Source organism: Puma concolor, chromosome B2 (genome assembly GCF_028749965.1).
Source record: "Puma concolor isolate L17-30 chromosome B2, mPumCon1.1.hap2, whole genome shotgun sequence".
NCBI lineage: Eukaryota > Metazoa > Chordata > Mammalia > Carnivora > Felidae > Puma > Puma concolor.
Window position 1 is genome coordinate 45,582,482 of NC_141671.1, and position 26,561 is coordinate 45,609,042.

General features: G+C 45.2%; 1 protein-coding gene across 8 annotated transcripts in view; it reads right to left on the bottom strand.

Annotated features, from left to right (window-relative positions):
- Positions 1 to 26,561, bottom strand: part of ADGRF5 (adhesion G protein-coupled receptor F5) — a 95,796-nt gene that overhangs the window by 22,071 nt on the left and 47,164 nt on the right. For 6 of the 8 annotated variants that reach the window (XM_086707018.1, XM_086707023.1, XM_086707019.1 and 3 more), the window contains exons 3-10: positions 21,251 to 21,305; positions 14,616 to 14,789; positions 12,447 to 12,623; positions 12,197 to 12,306; positions 10,890 to 10,948; positions 9,904 to 10,046; positions 5,941 to 6,162; positions 4,787 to 4,990 (exon numbers count right to left, since the gene is read on the bottom strand). In XM_086707018.1, the coding sequence (XP_086563144.1) occupies positions 4,787 to 4,990; positions 5,941 to 6,162; positions 9,904 to 10,046; positions 10,890 to 10,948; positions 12,197 to 12,306; positions 12,447 to 12,623; positions 14,616 to 14,789; positions 21,251 to 21,305 (1,144 nt within the window). The remainder of the gene's footprint in view (positions 1 to 4,786; positions 4,991 to 5,940; positions 6,163 to 9,903; positions 10,047 to 10,889; positions 10,949 to 12,196; positions 12,307 to 12,446; positions 12,624 to 14,615; positions 14,790 to 21,250; positions 21,306 to 26,561) is intronic. The other 2 variants (XM_086707020.1, XM_025925752.2) reach the window with 1 other exon arrangement.

The window sequence follows — 26,561 nt, forward strand, 5'->3', positions numbered from 1 at the left end:
GAGCCGAAGCCAGACGCTTAACCGACTGAGCCCCCAGGCGCCCCCAGAGACAGGTTTGATTGTTACAACTGGGGGCGCTACTGGTATCTAGTGAGTGGCGGCCAAGGATGCTGATAAACACAGTACAATGCACAGAACAGCTCCCCTCAGCAAAGAATTATCCGGCCTCGAATGTCACGAGTGCCGAGGTTGAGAAATCCTGCGTCACGCAACCACACAAGATTTTCCTTGAAGAAAGATTCTACAGTTAACTCAGAAAACCACTGCTGTCAACCAAAAGCCCAAAAGCAGCTGCTTGCTATTCAGGGGGTGGGGAGGGGCAGGGAGAGACACAGCATTCGTGAGGCTGACACAAGTAGGTACAGAGAGAGCAGAGGCAAGGCTCCGAGGAGATGGTAAACCCAGAAAACACAAGCAGGACCTCTGACCAGCAGCCTTCATGCTGTGTTTCATCCAATACCCCGAGCTCTGCCCCTCAGGGTCCTGCTCGGAAGGTCCTGAATGCGGCCAGTAAGTCGGTGCTGGGTTTTCTGGAGAACCAATGGCGTCCAATTACAAGTTAGCATCTCAAGGCTAGCGGCCTCCCACCGAAGAATCCCACCGCACCGAGGAAAAGTGAGGGCACTTGGCTCAAGTTCTCCCTGTTTCTTGTACTCAATTCTGTGGGCGTTCCCACAAGCAGAGGAATCACTATTGAAAATCGGATTTGAGGGGCTCAGTCGGTTAAGCGTCCGACTTCGGCTCAGGTCATGATCTCACGGTTTGTGATTTTGAGCCCCACGTCGGGCTCTGTGCTGACAGCTCGGAGCCCGGAGCCTGCTTTGGACTCCGTGTCTCCCTCTCTCTCTCTCTGCCCCTCTCCTGCTCACGCTCTGTCTCTCTCTGTCTCAAAAATAAATTTTAAAAACATGAAAAAAAATAAGAATAAAATAAAATAAAATCGGATTTGTCCATGGCATCTGTAGGAACACAGAGAGAAACACAGAGGAAGAGAAAGAGTAGTTGCTGAGATGGGGCATCCCTTGCTACTCTTGGGGAGACACGGGGCAGCACACAGAAAGCCTCCGTTTCTCATGTGCAAAATGAGGAACTAGGCTAAAGACACGGTCCTCCCTCCCCTATGCCCAACAAAAGTTCCTGCAAAATTCAAGAAAATATGCCACTGCCTGGATCCCAAACCCAGAGATCCTGACACGATTGCTCTAGGGTAGAGCCCTGACAGCTGGTCTTTTTCATAGACACCTGGGGTGACCCCACGTGCAGAGGAACGGAGAACACAGCCACCCATGATGCTATCTGCTACTTCCAGCTGCTTCTCTACATAGGTCTTGCCTCAGACCCTGAAGCCAGCCTACCTCCAGTGGTACGTCATGAAGGGACTCCAAAGCCACAAGACTGATTTCTACTCAGTAAAGAAAAACAACCAGTCTCCCTTCTTTCTCTCTCACTGATGCCCTGTTTGGGTGCGAAAACAAAACAACACAAACAAAACACACAACCCCAAATAAAATCCATTTGGGGCAGCACACAAGCACACAGAATAATACATGCTTAAACATTTCAGCAGAGCAATCAGAAGAAAAGACACAAGAAAGGGGACTGTGGAGTTTAAAGCTGTTCGCTCTAACGTCATCCAATGTCTGTCAGCCAAGAGGGAGCTGGCTCTTATAAAGATTCAGTTTTTTTCTGAATACTCCGCATGGTGATGGGCCACTGGATGTGGTAGGCAAGGCCACGAAGAAGTTTATGAACTCATTTGGGAACGGCTGTAACTTGTGAGCCAGGAGGGAATTAAGGCTCCCTTTTTTTTTTTTAATGTTCATTTATTTTTGCGAGACGGAGAGACAGAGTGCGAGCAGGGGAGGGGCAGAGACAGAGGGAGACACAGAATCGGAAGGGGGGCTCCAGGCTCCGAGCTGTCAGCACAGAGTCCGACGTGGGGCTCGAACTCACAAGCGGCGAGATCATGAATGAGCCGAGGTTGGACGCTCAACCGACTGAGCCACCCACGTGCCCCATGGCTCCATTATTTTTTTATCATCACACCACATAAGAGCCACAGTGAGGCTACCAAGTCTGTTGCTCGTCACTTCCCCCAGCCTGTCAATCCGTTTCCATGCAGGCCATACAGGCCGACTAGACGCTGCACTAATAACAATAACTGTGAGTACCTTTACTATTACCAGCGGCAGGAGCAGTATTGATGCTCTTACCTCTGTACCGTTACCATTTATATCATCAGTTGCTGCCTGATGAGTTGAAAAGCTCCAAAAAGCCCTCCGCATTCTACGAAGACCCCCTTCTTAACGCTAGAAATTCTACCAGGCTGATCACTGTCTTGCTGTCTTATCCCTTGGGTTTTGAAAATGAAATGCACTTGTTTCTGACATGAGGCAGTACTTTCAGTCCCACCTGCGTTCCAGTGAATTATTTTGCTTGACTGTTTCCTACTGACCTTGACAGATGGGTGCTGACGATCTCGTGGAATTTGGAGACAGAGAGAGAGAGAGAGGGGGAGAACTTTAGGAGCGGGGCACAGGGAGGGAGGCAAGGTGCTGAGGGCAGAGGCTAAGTTCATCAGAGAACAGACGGTACAGGTCCCCAGGTGGCCAGCCCCGTGGCAGGAAAGCCATTGTTCTGCAGTCGGACCGGCACTGGGTATCAGGAATGTCTGAAGCAGTGGCGGCCACAGAGAGGTCCCTGTGCATCTGTACCACAGGCTTCCTGGTTCCTCTGCCAGAGGGCAAGGTTTTTCACCTCTCAGAGTTGAAAGCTTATGAAGTCAGCACCAAGGGAACTTTGCAAGGTCTTTCTCCCATCTGGCAATTCCTCCAGGGTGCCTGCCTACACCTCCTCTTCCTGAAAAATCAAGGAAGTGACTAAACGTATCATGTGTCAACATTTTCAGCAGTCACCAGATGCCTTTCCCATTCTTGGGAGTATTTAAAGTGAAATACAAATGGGACAGGTGAAATGTGCTTTGCAAATAGATGTGCTCAGGAAAAGGTGCATGGAAATTCATCATCGTTTTGTCTTTTTTTTTTTATAACTTAATATCGTCTGGTAGCAAAGGCTTTGTAAAATAGAGCCTTGCCACGCTGATGGGTAAAACCACATTTTACTTTAATGATTTTTTTTAGTTTAAAAAGGAACACATAAAACTGTCATTTCTTAAGGGAAGGACTGGATCTTGTTACATGAAGTTTCTAGACAAAAAGCAATCTTCTGCTTCAGAACAAACTCTGCCAGATCAGCCGACTCCAGCACTGGCTCATCAGGCATGGGAAAAATAGTTTTGCCAAGGTAAACACTGGTCTTGTGAAATCAGACCTGAGGTGAATCTTTTCCTTCTTTCTTTCTTTCTTTCTTTCTTTCTTTCTTTCTTTCTTTCTTTCTTTCTTTCTTTCTTTCTTTCTCTTTCTTTCCTTCTTTCTTTTCTTTCTTTCTTTCTTTCTTTCTTTCTTTCTTTTTCTTTCTTTCTTTTCTTTCTTTCTTTCCTTTTTCTTTCTTCCTTTTCTTTCTCTTTCTCTCTTTCTTTCTTTTTTTCTCTCTTTCTTTCTTTCTTTTTCTTTCTTTCTTTTCTTTCTTTCTTTCCTTTTTCTTTCTTCCTTTTCTTTCTCTTTCTTTCTTTTCTTTCTCTTTCTTTCTCTTTCTTTCTCTTTCTTTTCTTTCTTTCTTTCTTTCCTTTTTCTTTCTTTCTTTCTTTCTTTCTTTCTTTCTTTCTTTCTTCCTTTTCTTTCTCTTTCTCTTGTTTCTTTCTTTCTTTCTTCCTTTTCTTTCTTTTCTTTCTTTCTTTCTTTCTTTCTTTCTTTCTTTTTGTTCTTTTCTTTCTTTCTTTCTTTCTTTCTTTCTTCCTTTTCTTTCTCTTTCTTTTCTTTCTTTCTTTCTTTCTTTCTTCCTTTTCTTTCTTTCTTTCTTTCTTTCTTTTTTCTTTTCTTTCTTTCTTTCCTTTATCTTTCTTTCTTTCTTCCTTTTCTTTCTCTTTCTTTTCTTTCTTTCTTTCTTTCTTTCTTTCTTTCTTTCTTTCTTTCTTTTCTCTTTCTTTCTTTCTTTCTTTCTTTCTTTCTTTCTTTCTTTCCTATTGTGACAAACTTGAATAAGTCATTGTAGACCTCAATTTCCTTATTTGCAAAGTGGAGGCAAAAAAAGCCAGCGTCAAGTGTGTGATCAAGGTTAAATACGGTTAAAAGTGATAACAGATTTTCAAAACTGGTTAATCATAAAGTGTTATACAAAACAGGGTCTGTGTAGGGGATCAGAAATTGACGTGGAACAATTGAGAGACACACAGGTCTACACAGAGAGATTTTAAAAAGAGAGAGAGAGAGAGAGAGAGAGAGAATTAGGTAATACTGAAGGATCTGAATACAGAGGTGGAGGCATGAGAAGGACAGACACCAGGAGAAGAGACACAGAAAAGAGAAATTCCAAGTCAGGCTTCAAAGCAAAGCCAGTGACCTCATCCTAAGGTCTTTGCTGAAGATGAAGAGGAGAAAAAGGTGGGGCAAACTTTTGTACAGGTGGGAGATACTATGGTCCAAAGTCATCAGGTCTTCTCTGCCGGGATCTTGTCTACAACCCAAGCATGACGGTTATATGCATATATTTTTGGAATGTTCTAGAATAGCGAAGCTGGAGCTGGCATCAAGCCTAGTACTTTTTCACAGTGTGAAGTTTGGGAAAAAAAACAGCCGTCTGACATTTCCTCTTCTACCCAGTGCCTCTCCCATTTTTACTTGGCCAAGAGGCAAAAATGTATACGCACAAGGGCATCTAACATCCTTACCTGGAATGTTTATTTTCCCCTGCTGCTTCCATTCTACCGTGCTCCAATTAACGTTAATCTCGCTGCAGCAGTTCAAAGATACAGGATTGTTATCACACGTCACCTTCATTTCTTCAGTTGCCAAAATTCGGATGGGTGTAACATCCATTTTTTTTCTGGACTCATATTCAAAAATATCTAATGTCAGCTTGCAAATATATTCACCTGCATGGAATATACAAATGCATTTTTTTATGGCCATGTATATGTATTTCCTTAGAAGAATGATAGCCTCGTCTCGTGTGTCATGACAGTATTTCGCCAAACATCGTTTGCAAAAGCATCCAAGGCTTGCTCTAAACAACCCTGAAGACACATTCAGGAAGTGCAGAAAGTCAGTGCAGATCATTTCTGATGCCGCAAGTTAAATGAGTAGAGAGATGTTCTAAGGAAGGAGCAGAAATCTCAGTCTTTGCTGGTAAGAAAAAAAATGTGTGGGGATAGAAGAGGTAGCAAGGAGAGATAGAAGACTGTGGATGATTTGGGCGTTCTATTTAACTCTGCGGCAAAATCAGAATCAATAAAGATGAACAGGACCCGTGGGTCTGCAACCCAACTTCTCAGTCAGCGAAAAAGAGGTGCCCGCCCCCACTGCCCCATTCACATCTGGGTTACAACGAGGTTATTAAATTCTAGAATGTCAGGTTTCAGACTTCTACTTCTGTTGTTTTGGGGGAAGGAGAGATTACAACAGAATGCAAGAAAACTGGGCAGGGGGTGATGGAGGGCGATGGTCCTGACGAGGGTGGTAGTTTCACAGGTCTATACATACGTCAAAACTTGTTAAACTGTTAAACTGTACAAGTTTTGAGTATGTACAGCTTATTGTATGTCTCAACAAAGCTCTTTAAAAGTTTTTGAAAATTAAAAACAAAAGTCAGCTTTTCCTCTCACTTTCTAACTCATAAGCCCTTGGTAAATGTGGAAACCGGTTTTTGTCTCCAACGCTATCTATATTCGCTTACGCATATGCCATGGGATTCATTTTTAATTTTGAAAAGTTGAGCCTGGTGACTTCTTTCCAGAGAGGAAAACACCATATACACATTCCACGGCTTGTTTCTTTATGAGTTTTTTGTTCCTTTCCCTGCACCAGTTATTGGATGAAATCCCACCTGCGTCCCCCTGAGTGATGTTGTAAATAGTGAGGCGCGATATCGAGGTCATGTTGTTGAGCACGAAGGTGTAAACCGAGAATCTGCTGTTGTTCTGGATGTCGGAGTGCCTTTCGACATGGTGCCAGGACACGTTAGAGGACAAAACTTCAGTTTCACACATCAGAGTTACCGTGTCCCCTTCAAAAATGATTTCTGGCACGATGGTGAACTTAGTTTCATCTGGAAACCCAAAGAAAAGGTAGTAAGATGCCAAGGCAAATGAATGTAATTCACGCTACCCACCGGACGCCCCCGCCACATGGGTCCGTGGTGCTGTCTGGAATGAGGCAACACATCCTCCTCATTCCATGCCCGGATAGCTGGTGTCTGAGGCCCAGAGACTTACCAGCTGCCAGATACCAGGGACATGGCTTCCAGTTTGGAATCTTTGCACAATGGTAGTAATGGAAATGGTAGTAAGAACCCTCAATGGTAGTAACGGGAATTTCAAAGCTCTTTCCAATATTTCAAAGAGTCTGGTGGAAAATTGCTCGTTTGCTGCTAAAAAAGCCACCCCAGCTAATTTAAACATCAAGCTTCTTTGCTACTGACTCAATAATATCAACAGCTTCCTGCTGATAACAAATACCCCACACCACTGAATGCTCTGTCCTATGTCTTTGATGAATTATAAACAGGGAAAAAATAATTTCTTGCAATAGTCTGTTAAGTTTTTTTTTTTTTTTTAAAGACTCAATACCCACAGGCCTGTAAGAAAGAGAGCTTGTTAGATATACAGGTCCAGATTTGAATTTTGGTTCTGTGCCACACATAGCTGTGTGGCCCTAGGGAATTTACTAAGCCTCTCTGAGCCGCAGCTCCCTTGTCTGGGAAACAGTAGCAGCAAAAGCTATCATGGGAGGTGATCTGGGGGAATGGTACCTACTACTGTTTTCACAGTAAAATTCTGGAGAAAGATGGCATGAAGTCATTTTATGCGTAGAAATAAAACACAACATTTACTATTTTTGTGCGTGTGTTTTATGGCTGTCCTTTGCTCACACAACATGCAGTTTATGCCCTGTAAGCCGTGTTTCTTATTCTATGTCCTTCATGAATTCCACGTGTTGAGGGAATCAGAGGGGCTGGATAAAGAAGCTGTATGAGGCCTCTTTTACACGGGCGTCAGGCTCAGGCCAGACCCTTTCCATATTGTAAACATGGGACCAAAACGCCGTAAAATTAATTTGGGGAGCTATGATGTTCCAGTCAAAATGTCAAGGTATCTAAATATTTCTTATCTCTTTTTTTAGGCTCCTGAATTAAATAAGATTTTAAAATATCACATTGAACTGTTAAGAAGCCAGGCCTTCTGTGAATATTGAATGTAGTGAACAGACTCTGAAGTCATACAAACTTATGTTACTTACTCTGTGTTCTTGAGCACATTCTTTACCCTTTCTCAGCTTCCATTTCCTCACCTATAAAATGGAGATAATAGTACCTGTCTCACCGGATATATGAAGACAAAATATGTGTAACCCTCTGGGCTTAACACAGGAAAGACACAATAACAATGTCTCTCTTCATTATCATTGTCGCCAATAATAACGATTAGTAAGACTGCTAGTAGAATGTGGTTATGTGGAATTGACCATAAATCTATCGGCAGTGATTAAAGGAGCATTCTGGTTAAGTGACCCTGCTAATTAACCAAACATTAATTATATTGAGGATTGATATACCACCAAATAAATGGAAATGTTCTGAACATTGCCCTGTGCCCTTTGTAGTTCATAAAGGTTTAAAATAAGTTCCTGATACTCATTCGTTTGGCTCTTTTTCTTTCTGGTTCTGTTCCTCTCCTCTGCCTCCAAATATAACTAGAAATTAAAAACAAACACCCAGTCACTTGACCTTCTGGATATTTATATTCTAGGTAAATCCCACCAACACTATGGAAAGCAGGATGATGTCTGAGCTCTCCCGTGGAATTGCACATGACATAAGTTCGTGTTTCTTGGTCTGAGTCTGTGCACATCCCAGGATCATCCTGGATGTAAACCCTCTGTAGAAGCAGGGTCAAGTGCCGTTCACAATGGCTTCATTGCTCTTTGGAAGAATAAGGCACAAACTCCAAAGTGCCTTTGTGAACTGCATTGTCAACACCATGTTTCTGGACCGGCAGTCAGCCACTAACCAGTAAAACTCGTTTAAGTGGCTGACTAACCTCAACACAACTGAAATTTGGAGGAGAGAGTAATCATAACCAAAGCTTACCTCTGCGAGAGGCCGATATTGTCCTCGGCCCTCAGAACCATAAATACAGGGACTTGTTCAAGGCAAAACCTGTGTGGGTTGGGGGGGTGGTGTTGGGGGTCAGGCAGGGGTGGCATGGCTGGCTGTCTTCCATGGGAGTCTGAATTTTAGGCCACTCACTCCTCTTCCTTCAGTTTTCCAGTTTTCACCTGTGTTGTTGCTGCCTTATTTATTCCAATTGTTATTTTTCTTTTCTCCTTGCTTAGGTTGCAGCACTTTCTTACCACTGTGCACATCTCTTTTAACATTTTGTTTTTGAAAATGACCTGGCATCTAAAACTACCGGAGAATGTAAAGGCGAGCCGTGTAAATCTGTCGTGGGGACGGCCTAACCCCTGTGCCCTGTCTCCCAGAGGCGCCTGCAGCTGACCTTTCAGAGTCCTCCCCGAATGGACGCAGCGTGGTTCTGAAGAGGCATAGACTTTATTCTGGAACCACGTACCAGAATTATCTAGAACATCTGCCTCAAATTCTTGCCTGCCAAATCTCTGCCCAGCTGGCTCTCTCCTTTCTATTTCCCAAGTGACAATAGGTCCACCCACCTGGTAACACACCAGAACACAACTCTGTACCCATTTGTAAAATGGGGGAAAGCATCTGAAAATCCCAGGATTTTCACCACTGCTCTATGGGATCCAAAGCAGAGGTTCTCAAACTTTCCCACACGTTAGAATCACTTGAAGGGCTTGTGGAAACACAGATCGCCCTGATTGGTTGCGGTGGCCCTAGGAATTTGTATTTCTAACAAGTTCCAGGGGATGCTGACGCTGCTGGTTTGGGGGGGGGGCATACTTCAAGAACTACTTCTCTAAAATAACAGTAGCAATTGTTTAATATCAGTGCATTTCATGAATGTCCCAACCCCACTCCAATGTTTGTTTTTGGATGTTTTGGGACTTTTTTTTTTTTTTTGAGAGCAAGAGAGAGAGTGGGGGAGGAGCAGAGAGAGAGAAAGAGAGAGAGAGAGAGAGAGAGAGAGAGAGAGAGAGAGAATCCCAAGCAGGCTCCATGCTTTCAGGGCTCTGTCCTGATCACATGAACCACGAGATCATAACCTGAGCCTAAATCAAGAGTTGGCTGCTTAACCGACTGAGCCACGCAGGTGCCCAGATGATGTGGGACTTCCGATTATGTGTTTATTTTTTTATTTTTAATTTTTTTTAACATTTATTTATTTTTGAGAGACAGAGCATGAGTAGGGGAGGGGCAGAGAGAGAGAGGGAGAGACAGCATCTCAAGCAGGCTCTGGGCTCCGAGCTGTCAGCACAGAGCCCGACGCGGGGCTCGAACTCACAGACCGTGAGATCATGACCTGAGCTGAAGTGGGACGCCCAACCGACTGAGCCACCCAGGCGCCCCCAGACTTCTGACTAAAAACGAAACGAAACAAAACAAAGCCCTCCATCGACCCGGTTGGCTCTGGGACACTCCTGCAAAATCTCTCCCCACTGCAACCCCTTTCCCAACTGCAGTGACATTAGCCTGGTTGGCAGGATCTGTAACGGTGCCTCAGACGGGAAGCCTCTGTGCCAGGAACCAGACAGCCTGTCCCCATGGAGGACACTGTAATGTAATTTCCTGGTTTTAAGCATAACGATAAATACCATTGCTATAGCTAAATAGAATCCATGTATAGGAAAAACGTGGAGATGTCCTACTTACTGCTAGTAACTACTTGAAAGGAATTGTAGTCCATTTTGTAGGTCTGATTAAGGTTCCGCATTACTTGATCATTTGCTTTACGCATCAATTCAGGTGATGGTGTTGTAGTCTTGACCTCGTATGTCACAACCACGCTTCCGGGCCTGGATGGAGACCAGTCAGTTCAGTAAGGCAGTAACTGACCTGGAAGAGTCTACATCCTTATGGTTTATTTACATGGGAAAACAAAATGGCAAGCACAGCCTGGGTACTTTTTATCTTCAAAGGTTCACTCAAATCAACCTGTTTTCAGGCTCTAGCTGAAAGCCTGCGACAAAGGCTTGCACACTCAAATGTCTGCAGACAGGTAACATAAGTGAGCAAAACGGCTGGACGGGAATGAGTGAAGTGAATCACACAAGTTGGTCATAGGGTCACAGCCACAGTGCAGAGACTGTTGTCACACAGCCATGCTGGCCCGAGGTTACCAGATATGCTGAATGTCAACTGAAGCAGAATCGCGAATGTTTCTGTGAACATTCTTCATTGTTAAAATTGGCATCTAACTTTTTGAAACACTGTGCATACCTCCTTAGGGCTGCCGTGGAGCCCAACTCCAGGAGGAGCCATTTACATAGCAGCGTGCAACTCTGTGCCCGTGGCTGGCTGGACAACTTTTCTTGAATAAAGGCATCATGCGTGACATTCTTTCACTTTTATATTTTGGAACTCCCTAGTCTGTGGACTTATCCCTTATCTGTTTGCAAAACCCCTGCAGGCACAGAATAAACACAAGTCTTGGGCTCATTTTCCATTTAAGCAGGTATATCTGTGAGGAGTGAGTTTCCGTTCTCAGTATTGCCTCCCTCTTTGCGCCCTACCAATCGAGCATTGTCTCCACCTCTACCAAACTGCTCTAGATGATGCCCCTCTAATGGGTTGTTTCTTCTTCACTAATGTAGTGGTCTCTGCCGTTGGGCAGGAATGACCCGATTACAGTTTCTTACCTGAAACCTGTCACAGTCACCAATTTGAAGCCTGGTAAAATACTGTAACCTTTCCAGAACTGGAAAACAAAGAAAGACAAGTGTCATGTATCAAGGTCCAGTGAGAGATAAGTCAAAAGGTTGAAAGCAGAGTAAAAAGCACATCTTTTTTCTTATCACCAGGTAAAACTTTCTCCTGTATATTTTGTTAAGGCTAATGCTGACAGAACTTTGAAGAAGTAATTCCTCTTGACCTATGTCAGCCTGGGTTCTCCAAGAAGCAAACAAACACCAGATTTAATGTGCCAAAAATTTCGCTCAGGGAAATGCCTGGCAGAGAAAATGGGGAGGTTTCTCTGAACACCCATCCCAGGGAATTCATTTTGATTCAAGTCACATTTACGAGTAGATGCAACATGCAAAGCACTGTGGGTGCAGAGCACTGTGCCAGGAAGCTGGGTTGGTAGGATCCAAAGATGAATATGCAACTCTCTCTTCCCTCAAAAGCATATAATTGAGGGCGCAGCATGTGTGGAAGGTTCTCACGCTGTGTAGCGCTATCACATGCCAGATATGCACATCGGATGTCCAAGAGCCCTTCGGCGCTTCAGCATGGCACCCACAGAAAACGAAACCTCATTCATGTGGTTTCCAAGGGTAAGCTGAGGCTGCTCCTGGCCTGAGGCAGGGGCTTGGCTGCCCAGAGAGTTAAGGGAAGTCATTATCTCAGCCCCCCTGTAATAATTTGTACCACACCAACTGGGACGCTCTATCGCAAATGAGTTCACTCAAGCAAAGCCTTTAGATTCAGATGAATTAATCCAGTGTAAATCACTTAGAGTAATGTCTGGCACTCAGTTAATACCCTGGGAATATTCTCTATTTTTATATGAGTAAATCGAAATCTGTCTTAAGTGAGAATGCCTCATGACCTTTAATGTGGAATGATTTGAAACCACGGTGCCAGCCTTGGGCTGATCTACCCAAAAGACGTTAGGGCTTCATCCGTGAAGTGTGGGAAGACAAATAGAAATGCGCCACCAGGTGCTTCTAGACCTGAATTGGATTCAGTGGGTTGATGACACCAAGTCTTCTCTGAATCAATTCTACCCTGGGAGGAAGTTCCACCTATAGGTCGAGATGACGTAAAATCATCCCCTGCGCACTGTTGGATTTGAACACTCCGTAATTCATCATCCCAGATATCTAGGAATATTTTTGATGCCCATATTCATAAACTCTGACAGAATTTATCCTTGGTGAATGCAACAGATTCAGACCAGCCCAAAGAACTTGTTGGCTAAGATGTTCTTGGGGTCAAAACCTACCGCTGTTTCCAAGTCAGTCTTGTAGGACCTATAGAGAGCAGAGGAAGAGTTCTTGAGGTCTTGTTGAAAGCCCACATTGAGTCGGACTGACATTCTTAGGGTAACATCTGCTGAAAGAATCACAGGGCAGTATTTCAAAATCTCATGTTAGCGTTCGAATACACACAGGACCGAGAAACATTTGCCTGAGTTGATATCGGTCAGTCAACAAACAAACAAACAAACAAACACTTAATCAACAGTTACTTACCTCCCTGGAGCTGGCAAAAAGGTCCCTTGGGAGGTAGTCCTTTAAGGCAACTGCAACGATGCCCTGCAGGGAAGCCATCATGCTCTTGACAAGTGAGATTGTGGAGACACCTTTCTTGAGGCCACCTATAGCCTGTCTCACACGAGCACCAGATTTCATTTCCGGTAGGTCTGCAGACTATCAACAACCAGAACAGTGAGGAGAGAGAAGGTGCTCGCCACCTTTACATGTATAGACTGTAAGTATTTGTACTCTGTAGAAAATTCTAACTTGACTCCACATTGCCCTTTGGGAAGTTCAACAGTACTACGTGAGATTCCTGTGATTCCCGTACACATCACCACGCTATTAGGTATGGCCGTCTGAAGGATGACTGCTCTGACTGTTACAGCGGATGCCTACAATAATAATGGGATAGACAGATTTCTGGGCACAAAGTGTATGGTAGCCAGCTTCCAAGGCAGCCCCTGACCACCCCTGTTTCTGACTATTAACACCGTTTTGTCACTCACTCTCATGTTGCCCTAGACTTAGTCTGTGTGACCAACAGAATATGGCAGAAGTGATGATATATCACTCCTGAGATTAGGATATAAGACGCTGTGGCTTCCTTCAGTGATGTCTGTCCCTCACCACTAGCTCCGGGGGGAAGCCAGCTGCCATTGCATGAGGACATGTCATGGAGAGGCCAACATGGTGAGAAGCAAGTCTCCAGTCAACAGCTAGTGAGGAGCTGAGTCCTGCCAACAACCATGTGAGTGGGCTTCAGAGAGGATTTTCTAGCTGCAGTGGAGCCTTCGGAGAACTGCTACTCTGCCCGAAGCTTGACTGTGCCCTCATAAGAGACCCTGAGCCAGGGTCACCCAGCTAAGCTCCTTCTGAATTCTTAGCCCTCAGAAGCTGTATGGTACGATAAATGTTTGTTGTTTTAGGATGCTAAGTTTTGGGGTAATTTGTTAAACAGCAAATACAGAGTACAAATAAAATTGTGCCTGTTATATTTCTAGTCACACGTAAACAAACCAAATACTTTCTAATCCCACTGGGGACATTGGAAAATGCTCTGAAAACAGAGGGCTTTGAATTTATTTCTAAAACTCGGTTGAAGTCATGTCATGGGGAGCTGTCTATTCTAAGAGTGACTACCCAAAGGAAAGTCATCAGATCACTGCTCCTGAAATAGGAGAGGCACCCAAGCTCTAGTGAATCTGTGGACACTGATGCAGTCCTTTGCTACAGCATAGGTGGGAAGGGCATCCAGAGGGAGCTAGGAAGCAGCCATTTCGGGTTCAGCTAGCATATATTAAGAATAAAAAATTGGATTGGGGTGCTTGGTGGCTCAGTTGGTGACCTGGGTGGCTCCACCGAGTGTGGAGCCTGCTTAAGACTCTCTCTCTCTCCCTCTCTGCCTCTCTCTCCCATTCACATGCTCTCTCTCTCTCTCTCTCTCAAAATCAAAGGAATAAACATTGGAATGCATAGACTGATGCTGATGAACTATTTGAACTATAATTCAAAAAATTCTTGAAAGACAAGAATTTTATTCTTGCCTCCATTTTAGAATCATGAAACCCCAAATCTGTTAGTGTTTGCAAGGCAATACCTTTGTTTGGGACAAGGGGGACTCCCATATCATAGCTTCCCAGGTGATGGTGCCTGAGAAATAGGACAGCTCGCATAACCTCAAAAGGAAGGCAGCGATCAGAAAATCCCGTCGCACGGCCCTAGAGTTTCTGTATTATGTCTTGCTTCCAAATCCAGGTGTGTACCTGGTTCCCATTTCCTGACCTATGCTCCCAAAATGAAGGGAACTTGCTCCTTATTAATACCTGAACCAGCCCTTGCCGTACCCACTGACTACCCAGACGGATGGGACCAAGTAGCCTGTTGTGAAGGACCTGGAAGTATCTTGGGACCATTTTGTGACAACCAATACACAAACCACCAAGCAAACATTTGGCTCCCATTTGAGATAAGGAACTGGCTATGGAGTCTGCCAAGAGGGGCTGCATTCTGGAAGGCCGTGAAGTCATAAAATCACACATCAGGCCTTTTTGAGTCACGTCACTTGCCTACGAATTGCAATTTGCTGTGACAGTAAGGAGCTCGGACAGCTTCTCTCCTGATATTCCCAACCCTCCATTCTATAGCAACGGGCCTTTGACTCACCTGTGGTCACCTCAATGCTTAAAATGGTGGTGGTGGCTTGGTCAGTGCTGTTCCCTTGAATTGGGAAACTGAGGCTGTTCAAGTAAGTTTTGATAGGCTCCAGGAAGGAGGCGTTTTCAAAACTGATCTCAACATCAACAGTGTACTCTTCAGCCACAACTCTGCTTGAGGCAACTGAAAGGAAAGCATAGGAACCTGTGAGAATTCACCACGGCGGGGGGGAGGGGGGGGGGTTGGCGGGCAGAGAGGGAGCATGGCGGACAGTTCCACATTTAAAGGCAATTACAGGACTATGTGGATGCTGGCACATCAGCCTTGCCCCCTTCATGGTGCTCCCTGTCTATGACTTTACCATTTAAAGAAGGAAGGCAACTGATCTTTCTGGTCTAAGTGTAGTGGCCTCTGGCCATTTGAGAGATTCACAGGCTAAGCTCAGGACTTGTCTAGAACAGAAGCAGGGAGATCTAGCAGGGGGCCTTGGCAACATCCAGACAATAAAGCCACGGTCCTGACTCAGAGAAATGAGTCAGGGTGTTTCCAACACCATTCAACTGACATGTGTATATTTTGAGATCTGAACTACGCATGGCTTGAAGGCCTCCAGGAAGAGTCATCCTGTTAATTCCCTTTGCCCTTAGCCTACGCACATAGCATGGGCTCTTAGTTCTCACTGTGTACCTCTGGTGTCCTGAACATGATGGGTACTCAACAAAAGTAAAATTTGCCCAGGAGAACGTAAAATCAGAGATATCTCCAGCTCTTCATCGCCCTTCCAAATGGCCTCCAGGCTGTTTCTGTGTCTGGCATCCTAGATGCATTTGATCCAACACATACCCACCCACCAGCAAGCCAGACAATGTATATACTGGAATGTCCTTTCATAATTTCCTGTATTACATCATGTCTGGTTCACTAGTTGTAAGCTTCTCAAGGGCAGGAACTATTTCTTTCACTTCTCATGGCTTGACTCCATCTGGCATGGAGCTCACCCCATAATAAACATGTGCCCAATTAGCTCTTATTAAAATTGTGACCCTCTAAGAGAGCCACACATTCACCTCCCCATCACTGCCCGAATCTTTGGCTCATTCTTGGCTGAAATACATAAGAGGAGCAGAAGCCAAGGGCGAGTTTCATAGCTAATGATGAACCTTCAAAGATTAGGAGAAATTTTTACACAGATGCGTTGAGAAGACAAATTGTGGCTTATTTGATCTTGTCAGTCAAAGAAGGAAAAGGTTAGAGAATACTTGCAAAAGTATTACTTGAAAATTTAAGTCAAATCTGATGTATATTTTGCATGATGTATATTTTGCCAAAAAAATCAATTCTATGTTTTCTAAAAGGGCAAAAATTTTTCCCATAATATTGCCAGATTTGTTTAAAACTCTCCAAGGAATATTGATGTGAAGGACTAAAAATGAGTTAAGTTCATTGTGGGAAACTCCAGTAAATAAGTTTTTATTACAGAAAGCTGTAATATTTGTAAACTGATAGTTATAAACTATGCCTTGGAAGGTTGATTTTAGAATCACTCACTAAATTCTACTCCTAAAACCAATGCTACACTACATGTAACTAATTTGAATTTACACAAAATCTTGGAAGAAAATAGGCAAACAAACAATCAAACAAATAAGAAGAAGTTGGGTTTTACTCAACAGCCTTGTTGAGAAGTATTTCATTTTGGCATCCGTCCTGCAACTTGCTGTAATTAACTCAAACTGTGAAAAAAGTCTTTGTGTATCTCTCAAAATTAAGACTGCATCTTAAGGTATATTTCCTCCTTATAAAAAATGTATTTACAAGCAGAGCAAAAAGGCTTTTAAAACCCGACGCAGAGTCACAGGCTGTCATGATACCACAGCGATGCCTAAAATTTCCTGTTTTCTTTCTGATTCTCTGATGGTTCTGTGATGAAAACAGGCTTCCCGGAAGAATTGCTAACCTTAATCTGTGTGAGCCTAACTCTAGACATGGTGGGTTGCCCACAGGGAACATTTGAGAGGAGGGCGGCTGCATAATATTTATAAAGTCTGCCTTGGAGCATATTCTTTTTCCTGAAAAGTAATGCAATGTTTATACCCTCCAGCGCATTCCTAGCTCCAGGATTCTCTTTGTCCGTAAGCAGTCTATCTCCTCCCTTGAATGTAAACAGGATATCCTAGACGGTAGGGTTTTTTAGCAGAGTGAAGTCAATAACAATCCCACATCCCCCACTTCCTCATCTGCGTCGTTGCACCCCAGGGTCTGACCCCCACCATAGCCTCAATGCCTGCCAGCTCACCATTCCTCCCGCTCACCCCTGAGCCCACCTCTCTGTGCCCTTTCCAGACACAGTTGCAGAACAAGCGAATGCCTGGAAAGCACATGGTGATTCATCAATGGCATCATTCCCCACTGAAACCAAGGTGGTCCTTCCAGTGAGATCTTGCAGGGAACTGAGCCACAAGCTTAAAATATGAAGAGGAAAGTTCCTATGGTTTTAGCAAATTCTCTTCCATGGGATTCGTGCAACTGTAATTAAAGCACTAGCCTCTAAGTTCCTCTCCGCTCATCTGCTTTTTATGTTCTTCAACAACTTCTAAAGGAGTTTCAGAACTCCTGAGTGCCACTTCTCCCTAGAGGCTGATAAAGATGGGGACCTCTACTAGAGAAGGAAATGCCGTCAGCATGGAAATAGTTCTTTAAAACAAGCTCAACAACCCAATAGTAACTCAAAAAGCTAGGGGCTTGCCCTTGGAAGTCGTCTATTCCAGTGGTCTACACTTGACTGATGATTATGTACATCTAGGGAATTCAACACACATGAATACTTTGGAGTCTCAACCCAGGTGAGTCAAAGTAAAATCTTCATGGATTAGGTCCAGAAATGTGTGTGTGTGTGTGTGTGTGTGTGTGTGTTTCAATTCCCACTGGTGATTCTGGATCAGGCAGGTTTAGGATTTAATGTTCTAATCCAAGTGAGGAAACCAAGAAAGTAATCCTGGAGAGCCAATATTAGCGCCTAAACTTGTTTTTTTTTACATGTGTGTGTGTTTTGTTGTTTGTTCGTCTTTGTTTTGTTTTTGCTTTTGCTTTGTTTGTTGTTGCTGTTGTTTTCAGACACCCCCTGCTTCTGGTCCTATGGAGACAGTCAGGTGGCCTCCAAGTGCATTTGTGCACGTCTTTCTTCAGTCATACCAGATGGATCAAAAGTGATCATAACAAAAGTAACAATAATAATAGCAGCTGCCATTTATTCATTGGCCAGTAGGGTCTAGGTCATGAGGAGAGTATGCATATACCCATTTTGCAGATGATAAAACTGAGGCTTGATGGGTTAAAGCCACATAAATAGCAAATGTTAAAGCTGGGATTTGAAACCATATTTTCTTAACTCCAAAGTTCATTTTACTTTTTTTCCCTTAAATGTTTTATTTAATTTTGAGAGAGAGAGAGAGAGAGAGAGAGAGAGAGAGAAAACATGAGTGGGGGAGGGGCAGGGAGAGAGAGAGACAGAGTATCTGAAGCAGGCTAAGCACTGACAGCAGAGAGCCTGTTGTGGGGCTGAAACTCACAAACTGTGAGATCATGACCTGAGCTGAAGTCAGACGCTCAACACACTGAGTCATCCAGGCACCCCAAAGTCTATTTTTTCTTTTTAAAAAATTTTTTTATGTTTATTTATTTTTGAGAGGGAGAGAGACAGAGTGCAAGGAGGGGAGGGTCAGAGACAGAGGGAGACACAGAATCTGCAGCAGGCTCCAGTCTCCAAGCTGTAAGCACAGAGCCCGATGCACGGTTGAACTCATGGACCACGAGCTGAAGTCTGATAGTTAACTGACTGAGCCACCCAGGCACCCCAAGTCCATTTTCTTTTAACCACTCCTTGTCACAACTCTAATGGAAGAAGATAATGAAAGTGACCACTTTGTAAACCCTAATGTACTCTAAAAGACAAAGAAGGCATTATTATGAAATGTGTCTTTAGAACTAGTGTGCAATTCTCAAAGTCAATTTCAAAATAAAAGCATATCCAAGAGCAAAATTATTAATAATAAATGGAAGAATTATCTAAAACATTGTTCTATTTGTTTCAGCATCATAAATGTCTTAGAAATCCACACTGAGGAAAACCACACTGTGACCCCTCATTGACACTCATGGGTTTTGATCTTAAGTCTAGCTAGGTTTACTCATTTGTGCCCTAGTTTCTTGACTTATCGATTCATAAGTAACTTTACTGTTGGCTGAGTGCCTACTTCCCAGGCACAACGCTAGGTGCTGGGGACCTGGCGTAAATAAGAGAGGCAAAGCTCTACCTACTTCCATGGGTCTCCTGCACCCGTGCGGGAGGTAAAAGTAGGCTGAAACTTCAGTGTCAGGCAGTTCTGGAGGGCAAGGAGATACTAAAGCAGGGTCAAAAAACAGAGTGGCAGGCAGAGTGAGGGCAGAGTGGCATTTTAACCATCTAGAATGGTTAGAAAAGACCTTTCTAGGGGCGCCTGGGTGGCGCAGTCGGTTAAGCGTCCGACTTCAGCCAGGTCACGATCTTGCGGTCCGTGAGTTCGAGCCCCGCATCAGGCCCTGGGCTGATGGCTCGGAGCCTGGAGCCTGTTTCCGATTCTGTGTCTCCCTCTCTCTCTGCCCCTCCCCCATTCATGCTCTGTCTCTCTCTGTCCCAAAAATAAATAAACGTTGAAAAAAAAAAATAAATAAAGATGATTCTATCTATCCCAAACCCTAAAGCTTTGATCCAGTGCCTCAAAAGGAAATGCCTGTCGACAATTCTCTTTTCTTGGAAACTTTGTTTGCCTCCTGTTGGTTTCTTTCATTGTTTTCCTCGAGAATGGTGCTCTCCATCGCAATTTATATTTCAGCTCTCTGAGGTCTAGCCCCTGAGTCTTTCCATAGCCACTCCTTACTTTGGCGATTTTGTAGAAGCCCCAAGGTCAAACTGTCTTCTGCAGATGATGGGTTGAGTCCTTATCACCTTCCAAAACGACTCTAAAAGCCTAAGCGCACAGAGGATCATGTATAATAAACGGAAAATATATTTTTATGGTAATTTATTATCATCATGATTGTTTTCAATGAAAGCACATCTGGAAAATTTTGGAATGTCAAATCCTTAGACGCAGACGTGGCTTCCTTCCAAAAGGCTAACCTCTCACGATGTCACCACGGGTCACAGACAGCCAGGCCCGGAAGCGCAGGAAGACGCTACTTTTACAGCTGTATGGTCACCGACTGTCCCCGAGGAGGCTGGCAGCCTGGGCCTTACAGGAGCCTGGGAGAAACCTGGAGCTGGAACTCACCCGCAAGTACTTTGGTTCTTAAAAAGAAAATCGTTCAAAGTACCGAATGGGGACATCTCCAGCTCCGCTCCTGTCACAGGGTGCCAGGGGGCTCAGGGGATGGGAGTGCCTGCACTGATGCTTTGTTTAAACGCACAGAAAGTGCCACTTGTGTGCTTCGGACTGCTTCAGGGAAGGAGGGGAGTGGGAGAGTGAGGGTGTATAAGGATATAGAACAAAGCCGAAACAGAAAAGGAAGGAAAGAAAGGCAAAGGAAGAAAAAATGAAGGTATGACCTTCCAGCGAACATTTTGAGTCCTTAATAAAATATGATCGAATTGTCATTTCAAGCACTGGGCAGAGGTCGATCTGGTTGGTGCTCTGAGAAGCTCCAACAGACACCTTTATCCTGGCCCCCGCGAAAGCCCACCCTCTTTGGCGGCTTTATGACTCCTGCAGATGACAAGACTAAACAGACCAAACCACGGCATGTCTGGGCGTGATTCAGTCATAATCCTGAAGGTTAAGAAGTTCTACCTTCTCCAGAATTGGTACAGACACTGGGCCAGCAGCTTTGGCGGTAGGAACCCACCCTCGACTCACAAAGGGGCAGCTGCGACAGGGACATACGCTCTCTATTTGTTCACTCATTTACTGAGAAACTGGGCTCAGTGCCAGGCTACAGAGATGAGGAGGGTTCAAGGGAACTCATGTCTACTGGGGATGACAAATGGGAAGTAAAGTTATTACAAAGCATTGGGACGCATCTTGTGCTATGGGAATGTGACAAGAGCAGTGGGAACCCAGGAAAACGGCCCCTCCCTGTCTGGGGAATCAATGGAAAGCCTTACGTGGCAGGAGCCCATGTGAATGGAGTCTCTCCGACAAACAAAGGAGGGTGGTGGGTGGGCAGCGACCATGTGAAAGGAAACAGAAGGAGAATAAGTGGGAAAATCACATGGGGTCTGCTAAGAATCCAGCAGGTGATTGGATTTGAGAAAATCCTGGGAGAGATCCAAGGCATTTGGGAGCCCATGAAAGATTTTATATGGGGAATCAGTTTGGTGTTTTTGAAAGGCAAGGAAGTGGGAGTTGAGGAGAGAGCCACTGGGGACAGACTCTTCACGATCTCGGGAGCAGAGAGGGGGGAGGTGAGGGGCTTGTAACGTGCTGCTAAAATCCATTTAATATCATTATGTAGAGGAGGGAATGGAGTTGCCTTGTAATTGCTTCTAGAAATTGAACCCTGATACACTCGGAGACTGCGTTATAGGGATCACAGGGTTTAAAAAGCTACAGCAAATGTCATTTGATTGGGCTTACTAGAAGAGACTGCCAAGCAAAGGCTTTACGTACCTGCTCGTTTTTGCCTTAGTGGCTCCTTCCCCGCTAGTTCATGTTCACGGAGAATCTGAAAGAACATTTTAGGAGACTGTCAGTGAGGGTTAGAGATGTCTTATCTCCTTGGCTTCCTGCTCATGTGCTCTGAAACGTAGGAGCTGAGCGTAGGGCTGCGGGGGATTGTACCCCGCGGATGGTGGGAACTCTATGAATGTGAGCTGGTGTTCACTTTTCATAGACCAGTCTCTAGGCCCAGGAGCGGAACCAATCACCACATCTGAGTTTCTCCGAGTTCCTGTAGTTTGAGTTGGGTCAAGAAATACAAATTATGGTGTTTTTTAACTTGTGCTTTCTGCCTAAGACTTGAACCCTGAGTCATTCCGGTGACGAGTCTTAGACAAGTCTGAGACATGACCTCTCCTCAGCACTCAGCTTGTCCCCACCCCAATCTTTCTGCTGCGTTAGGGCTGTTTACATTATGCATGCTTAGAAATCATCTTCTCCTCCTTTGTTCCTTTTTCTTCTGGATGGCTCTATTGTTGCTTTCTGTGGCAGGGGCTGTGAGAGCTAGCTCTGGAGTCAGACTGCCCGGGCACAAGGTTGTGCTGCTTACTAGTTATGTGACCTGGGGGAACTTACTTACCCTCTCTGAGCCTCAGTCTTCTTTTCTGTAAAATGGAATAATAATATTTCCGACCTCATAGAACTGTTATAAGAATTACATCAACTGCATGTGACACATAGTAAGCCCTTAATAAAGTTGAATTATACCATAGACTATAATAGTTAAGAGCAAAGACCCTACGGACATTGAGTTCAAATCCTAGCTCTGCTGTTAAGTGGCTGTGTGAACTTGGGCAAGTTATTTAACCTCTCTGTGCCTCCGTACTCATCTATAATATAGGAATAAAAATAGTCTGCCTCGTGAGGTTGTCATAAGGATCAAATGATTAACAAACGTAAGGCACCGAGAATAGTTTGGTGACGTTGTAAGAGCTATTCTGGGACAAAGCGTCACGCTCTTCTAGAAGCACCATTGCCATGGACCCTTTCATCCACACATTGACACTCACTTCGTCTCTATAAAGCTCTTCTCCTGTCATCATGCAGCTTTCTTTAAGAGTTGACTTTGATTGGCTTTGTTGGGATCACCGCCAATTCTGCGGCTGGTAACCACACCTTGACCTGACCTGGGTTTCCTAGTTCATCCCTGCTAGGCTGTGCGTCCCAATCCAGACTCCCTTCAAGGCTCAACAGGAGAGCCATACAGCCCCTACCCTCTGTGGTGTGTCCTTTCCCATGAGCTCAACACATCCATGAACGCCACCCCAGGCAAAGCTCATTCTACCATCTGTGGTATCTCTCATTATTTTCTAGTTATCTCCCGTCATAACAATTATAAAAATATGAATGCCTAAGATATATCCAACACTCCTGTGTCGGGCACTGTTGAGTACTTGATGCGTGCTTAGGTATTTAATCCCCACGACAATCTAAGGCATAGGTACTATGATTATTCACATTTCCCTGATGAGAAAGCACAGGTGCAGAGAGGTCAAATGACTTGCCTAAGGTCACACAGCCTTTAAAGGGCAGAACCAGGACTCCAACCGGGCTAGCCTGGCTCCAGAGTCTGCACGTGTCCATACGGGCATTGAATGATTTTATCAGGAGATACCCCGGGAAACTGTGGGTCTGTCTCCGTGACCTCGGCTCTCTTACCTAGCACCCTTTCTTTCTCTGTCACTTCCTCCTATCCCCTCCTTCTTTTCGATGACAGTGTTAACAGCCATGAGGATCTGTACGGGAGTGGTGTGCCTGACAGTTCATAAATGTTCTTGAAGAAACAAGTAGAGGAACGATGCATGACGATTGGAATGTCAGAAGCCCAAATGCTCTTTTGTTTGCAGAGGACTTATCTTAGCTGTACCTAAATGCGCAGCAACCAAGAGGGAGCAAAGTCAGTGCATAGGGCTGGTTCCTGTCCAGCTTCTCCCGGAGACTGCTTTGGCTCTGTGCTCAGGCAGAAGGGAAGGGGCTTCTGCTGTATTCCTGCCTGCATCCTCTCTGGGGGGCTAGGGGTAGGGAGTGGGGAGCCACCAGGAAGGCTTCTCCATCCACTCTTCATGGGCTGTGGTTGGGGGACTCGGCCCAGGAGAAGGTGATCCCTGGCAATCACCTTCGGGAAGCTCTCCAAGGTCTCGATTTCATTTGCTCCATTTTCTGGAGGGGCTAAAGGCTTGAGGTTAAAACAATTCAGGTGCAGTCAATTCCCTCGTAGATAGCATTTCAATCTGTGACCGTAAGGATCACTTCCCTTGGCTCCCCCCAGTCCAGGTTAGCAGGTCTGGGGTGCGGTGACAAAAACTGTCTTTTTAATTTTTTTTTTTCAACATTTATTTATTTTTGGGACAGAGAGAGACAGAGCATGAACGGGGGAGGGGCAGAGAGAGAGGGAGACACAGAATTGGAAACAGGCTCCAGGCTCTGAGCCATCAGCCCATAGCCCGACGCGGGGCTCGAACTCACGGAGCGCGAGATCGTGACCTGGCTGAAGTCGGACGCTTAACCGACTGCGCCACCCAGGCGCCCCAAAAACTGTCTTTTTAATGGGCACATCTCTGGACATGAGGCCATCTTTTGAGAAACACTACTTTTGAACTATTTCCTGCATTCTTATGGTGAGTATCGGGAACTGTCAGGGGACATCTCTGCAAAGCACCGCCTCTGTAGCTCTGTCACCTACTGCCTCTGTCATCCTTCCAGCGAGGATGCACAGCCTCTTGTGAGAATAACCCATTTTTTGTTTTAAGTCCCGCAATCGTTGGGGCAAATGCGGCAAAAATACTGAAAGCAATAAAGTCTTTGAGGAGTCCCCTGCGGGGGTGGTGGTGAATACCCTTGGCTCTCCCAGATTTGAGAAGGTACAAAGAGATGGGTTGCAAGGTCAGGAAAGGGTTGCAAGAGATGGGTTGCAAGGTCAGGGGGGCCTGGATTTCAACAAGGCAAACGTTAGAATCGCACCAAGCACCGAATCCCACCACCTCCCCCTCTTCCTGGTTGGAAAAGTCACTCGCTCATTCTGAGGCTCAGTTTCTCACGTCGTGGAAAGCAATGTTCTCAGGCACACCAGCTGCTCGTACGGTTTCTGGCAGTGGAATGTGTCTGTGTGTCAGGCTGGCTTGGGACTCACCAGAGACCATCCTTGCCCTCCTGAGTCCTCGTGTCACCCCCATTCAGGGACCGCTGTGACTCCGGCACTTGCCTTTTCTCTTAAACATTGGGTACTGAGGAGAACTCTTAGGGGAGCATAGATCTTCTCAGATGAGTCTTTACTTCGGAGAAGAAAACAGAACCTCCAGGGGACTTCCTCCTGCTTGTCCATGTAGAGGTACCCAGATGAGTCTCTGAGGACAATGGCCATCCCCATCCAAAGGGGATTTCCTGATGGCCAAGTCTCAGCCAGAAGACACAAGGTCACCAAATCCAGGAAATGCCCCACCTCTTGGACATGATGACTTTAAAATAATTGTGTATGGGTTTGGGTGGGGGAAGGGGTGGCCTGGAGTGATCATGGGCGATCAGTCGGGAATGAGAGGTGGCATTTTATGTGGAAAAAAAAAAAAAAATCCCAGGGAACAGGATGATAAATAAGGTGGTGACTAAAGGCTCCAGGGTCGTCAGATCTCTCTTCTCCTCGCCAAGGCCCTGTCCCTCACTCCTCTTTTTCTTGAGCTGGACTCCCCAGCTTGACATCTTTGCCTCCAGTTAGATAATTATCACCTCGCAAAGGCATCCTAGCACGGGTTTACGTGTGCTAGCAAAGTAGAAGTAAATAACTCTGTACCAAATCTTAAGTGTTGGCCCTGTGCTGGTATGAGAGCGTCTGACCCTCACAACAAAGCAATGGAGGAGATGCTATTTATTCTCATGCTATGTAGAGGAAACAGGTTCAGGGAGACGGAGAAAAGACGAAATTTCCCAGGCTGACCAGAGCTGGGTTTCACACTCAGCGATGATGCGGGGGCTGTGTGTCTACAGTCTTGCGGCTCAAAGCACAGCCACCGGAGCAGGCACGACGTCAATTTGTCAGAAATGCAACATCCGGGCCCCACCCCAGACTTCCTGAGTTGAGATCTGCACTTTAATCAGGTGCGCCGGTGGGTTCATACGCACGTTGAAGTTTGAGGAGCTCCGTTGCCACACTTTGAAAGCCCACCACCCCACTTTGCACACGCAGGCTCGCTGTGGCATTACTCAGAATAGCCTAGACATAAAAGCAGCCCAAGTGTCCATGAATGGGTAGACGGATAAACAAAATGTGGGATATACGTCCAACGGATCATTATTCAGACTTAAGCAAGGAAGGAAATTCTGACGCATGTCACAACGTAGGTAAATTTTGAGGACATTATGCTAAGTGAAATAAGTTAGTCACGAAAAGGCAAATACTGGATGACTCCACTTACGTGAGGTACCTAAAGTAGTGGAAATCATAAAAAGAGAGTAATAATAGTGATTGCCAGGAGCTGGACGAAAGGGGGGAATGGGAAGTTCTTGTTTAACGGGGTTAGGTCTTCAGTTTTGCAAGGTGAAAAAGTTCTGCACACTTGTTGCATGGCAATGTGGATCTACTTAACGCCACTGAACTTAAAAATGGTTAAGGTGGGGCGCCTGGGTGGCTCAGTCGGTTGAGCGTCTGACTTGGCCCCGGGTCATAATCTCGCAGTTCGTGAGTTCGAGCCCCACGTCGGGCTCTGTGCTGAGAGCTCAGGGCCTGGAGCCTGCTTGGGATTCTGTGTCTCCCTCTCTTTCTGCCCCTCCCCCTCTTGTGCTCTGTCTTTCTCTCAAAAATAAACATCATGGGCGCCTGGGTGGCTCAGTTGGTTGGGCGTCCGACTTCGGCTCAGGTCATGATCTCACGGTCCGTGGGTTTGAGCCCCGTGTGGGGCTCTGTGCTGACAGCTCAGAGCCTGGAGCCTGCTTCGGATTCTGTGTCTCCCTCTCTCTCTGCCCCTCCCCTGCTCAAGCTCTGTCTCTGTCTCTCTCAAAAATACATAAACATTAAAAAAAATTAAAAAAAATAAACATTAGATTTTTTTAAATGGTTAAGATGGTAAATGGTATGTATGTTACCACAATATTTTTTTAAAGCTCATCAGCACAGGGCTGCATTTGAAATGGTAGAAGGTCAGCCTTGGGAACGGATGAGCATCTTAGGGCAGTACAGGCTGATGAGGCAGGTTCAGGTGTATCTCTCCAATGAGACGGTCTTTGGCCTTTGGGTTGTGTGAAGATATTATATCTCAAAGGCAGATCTAGAGAG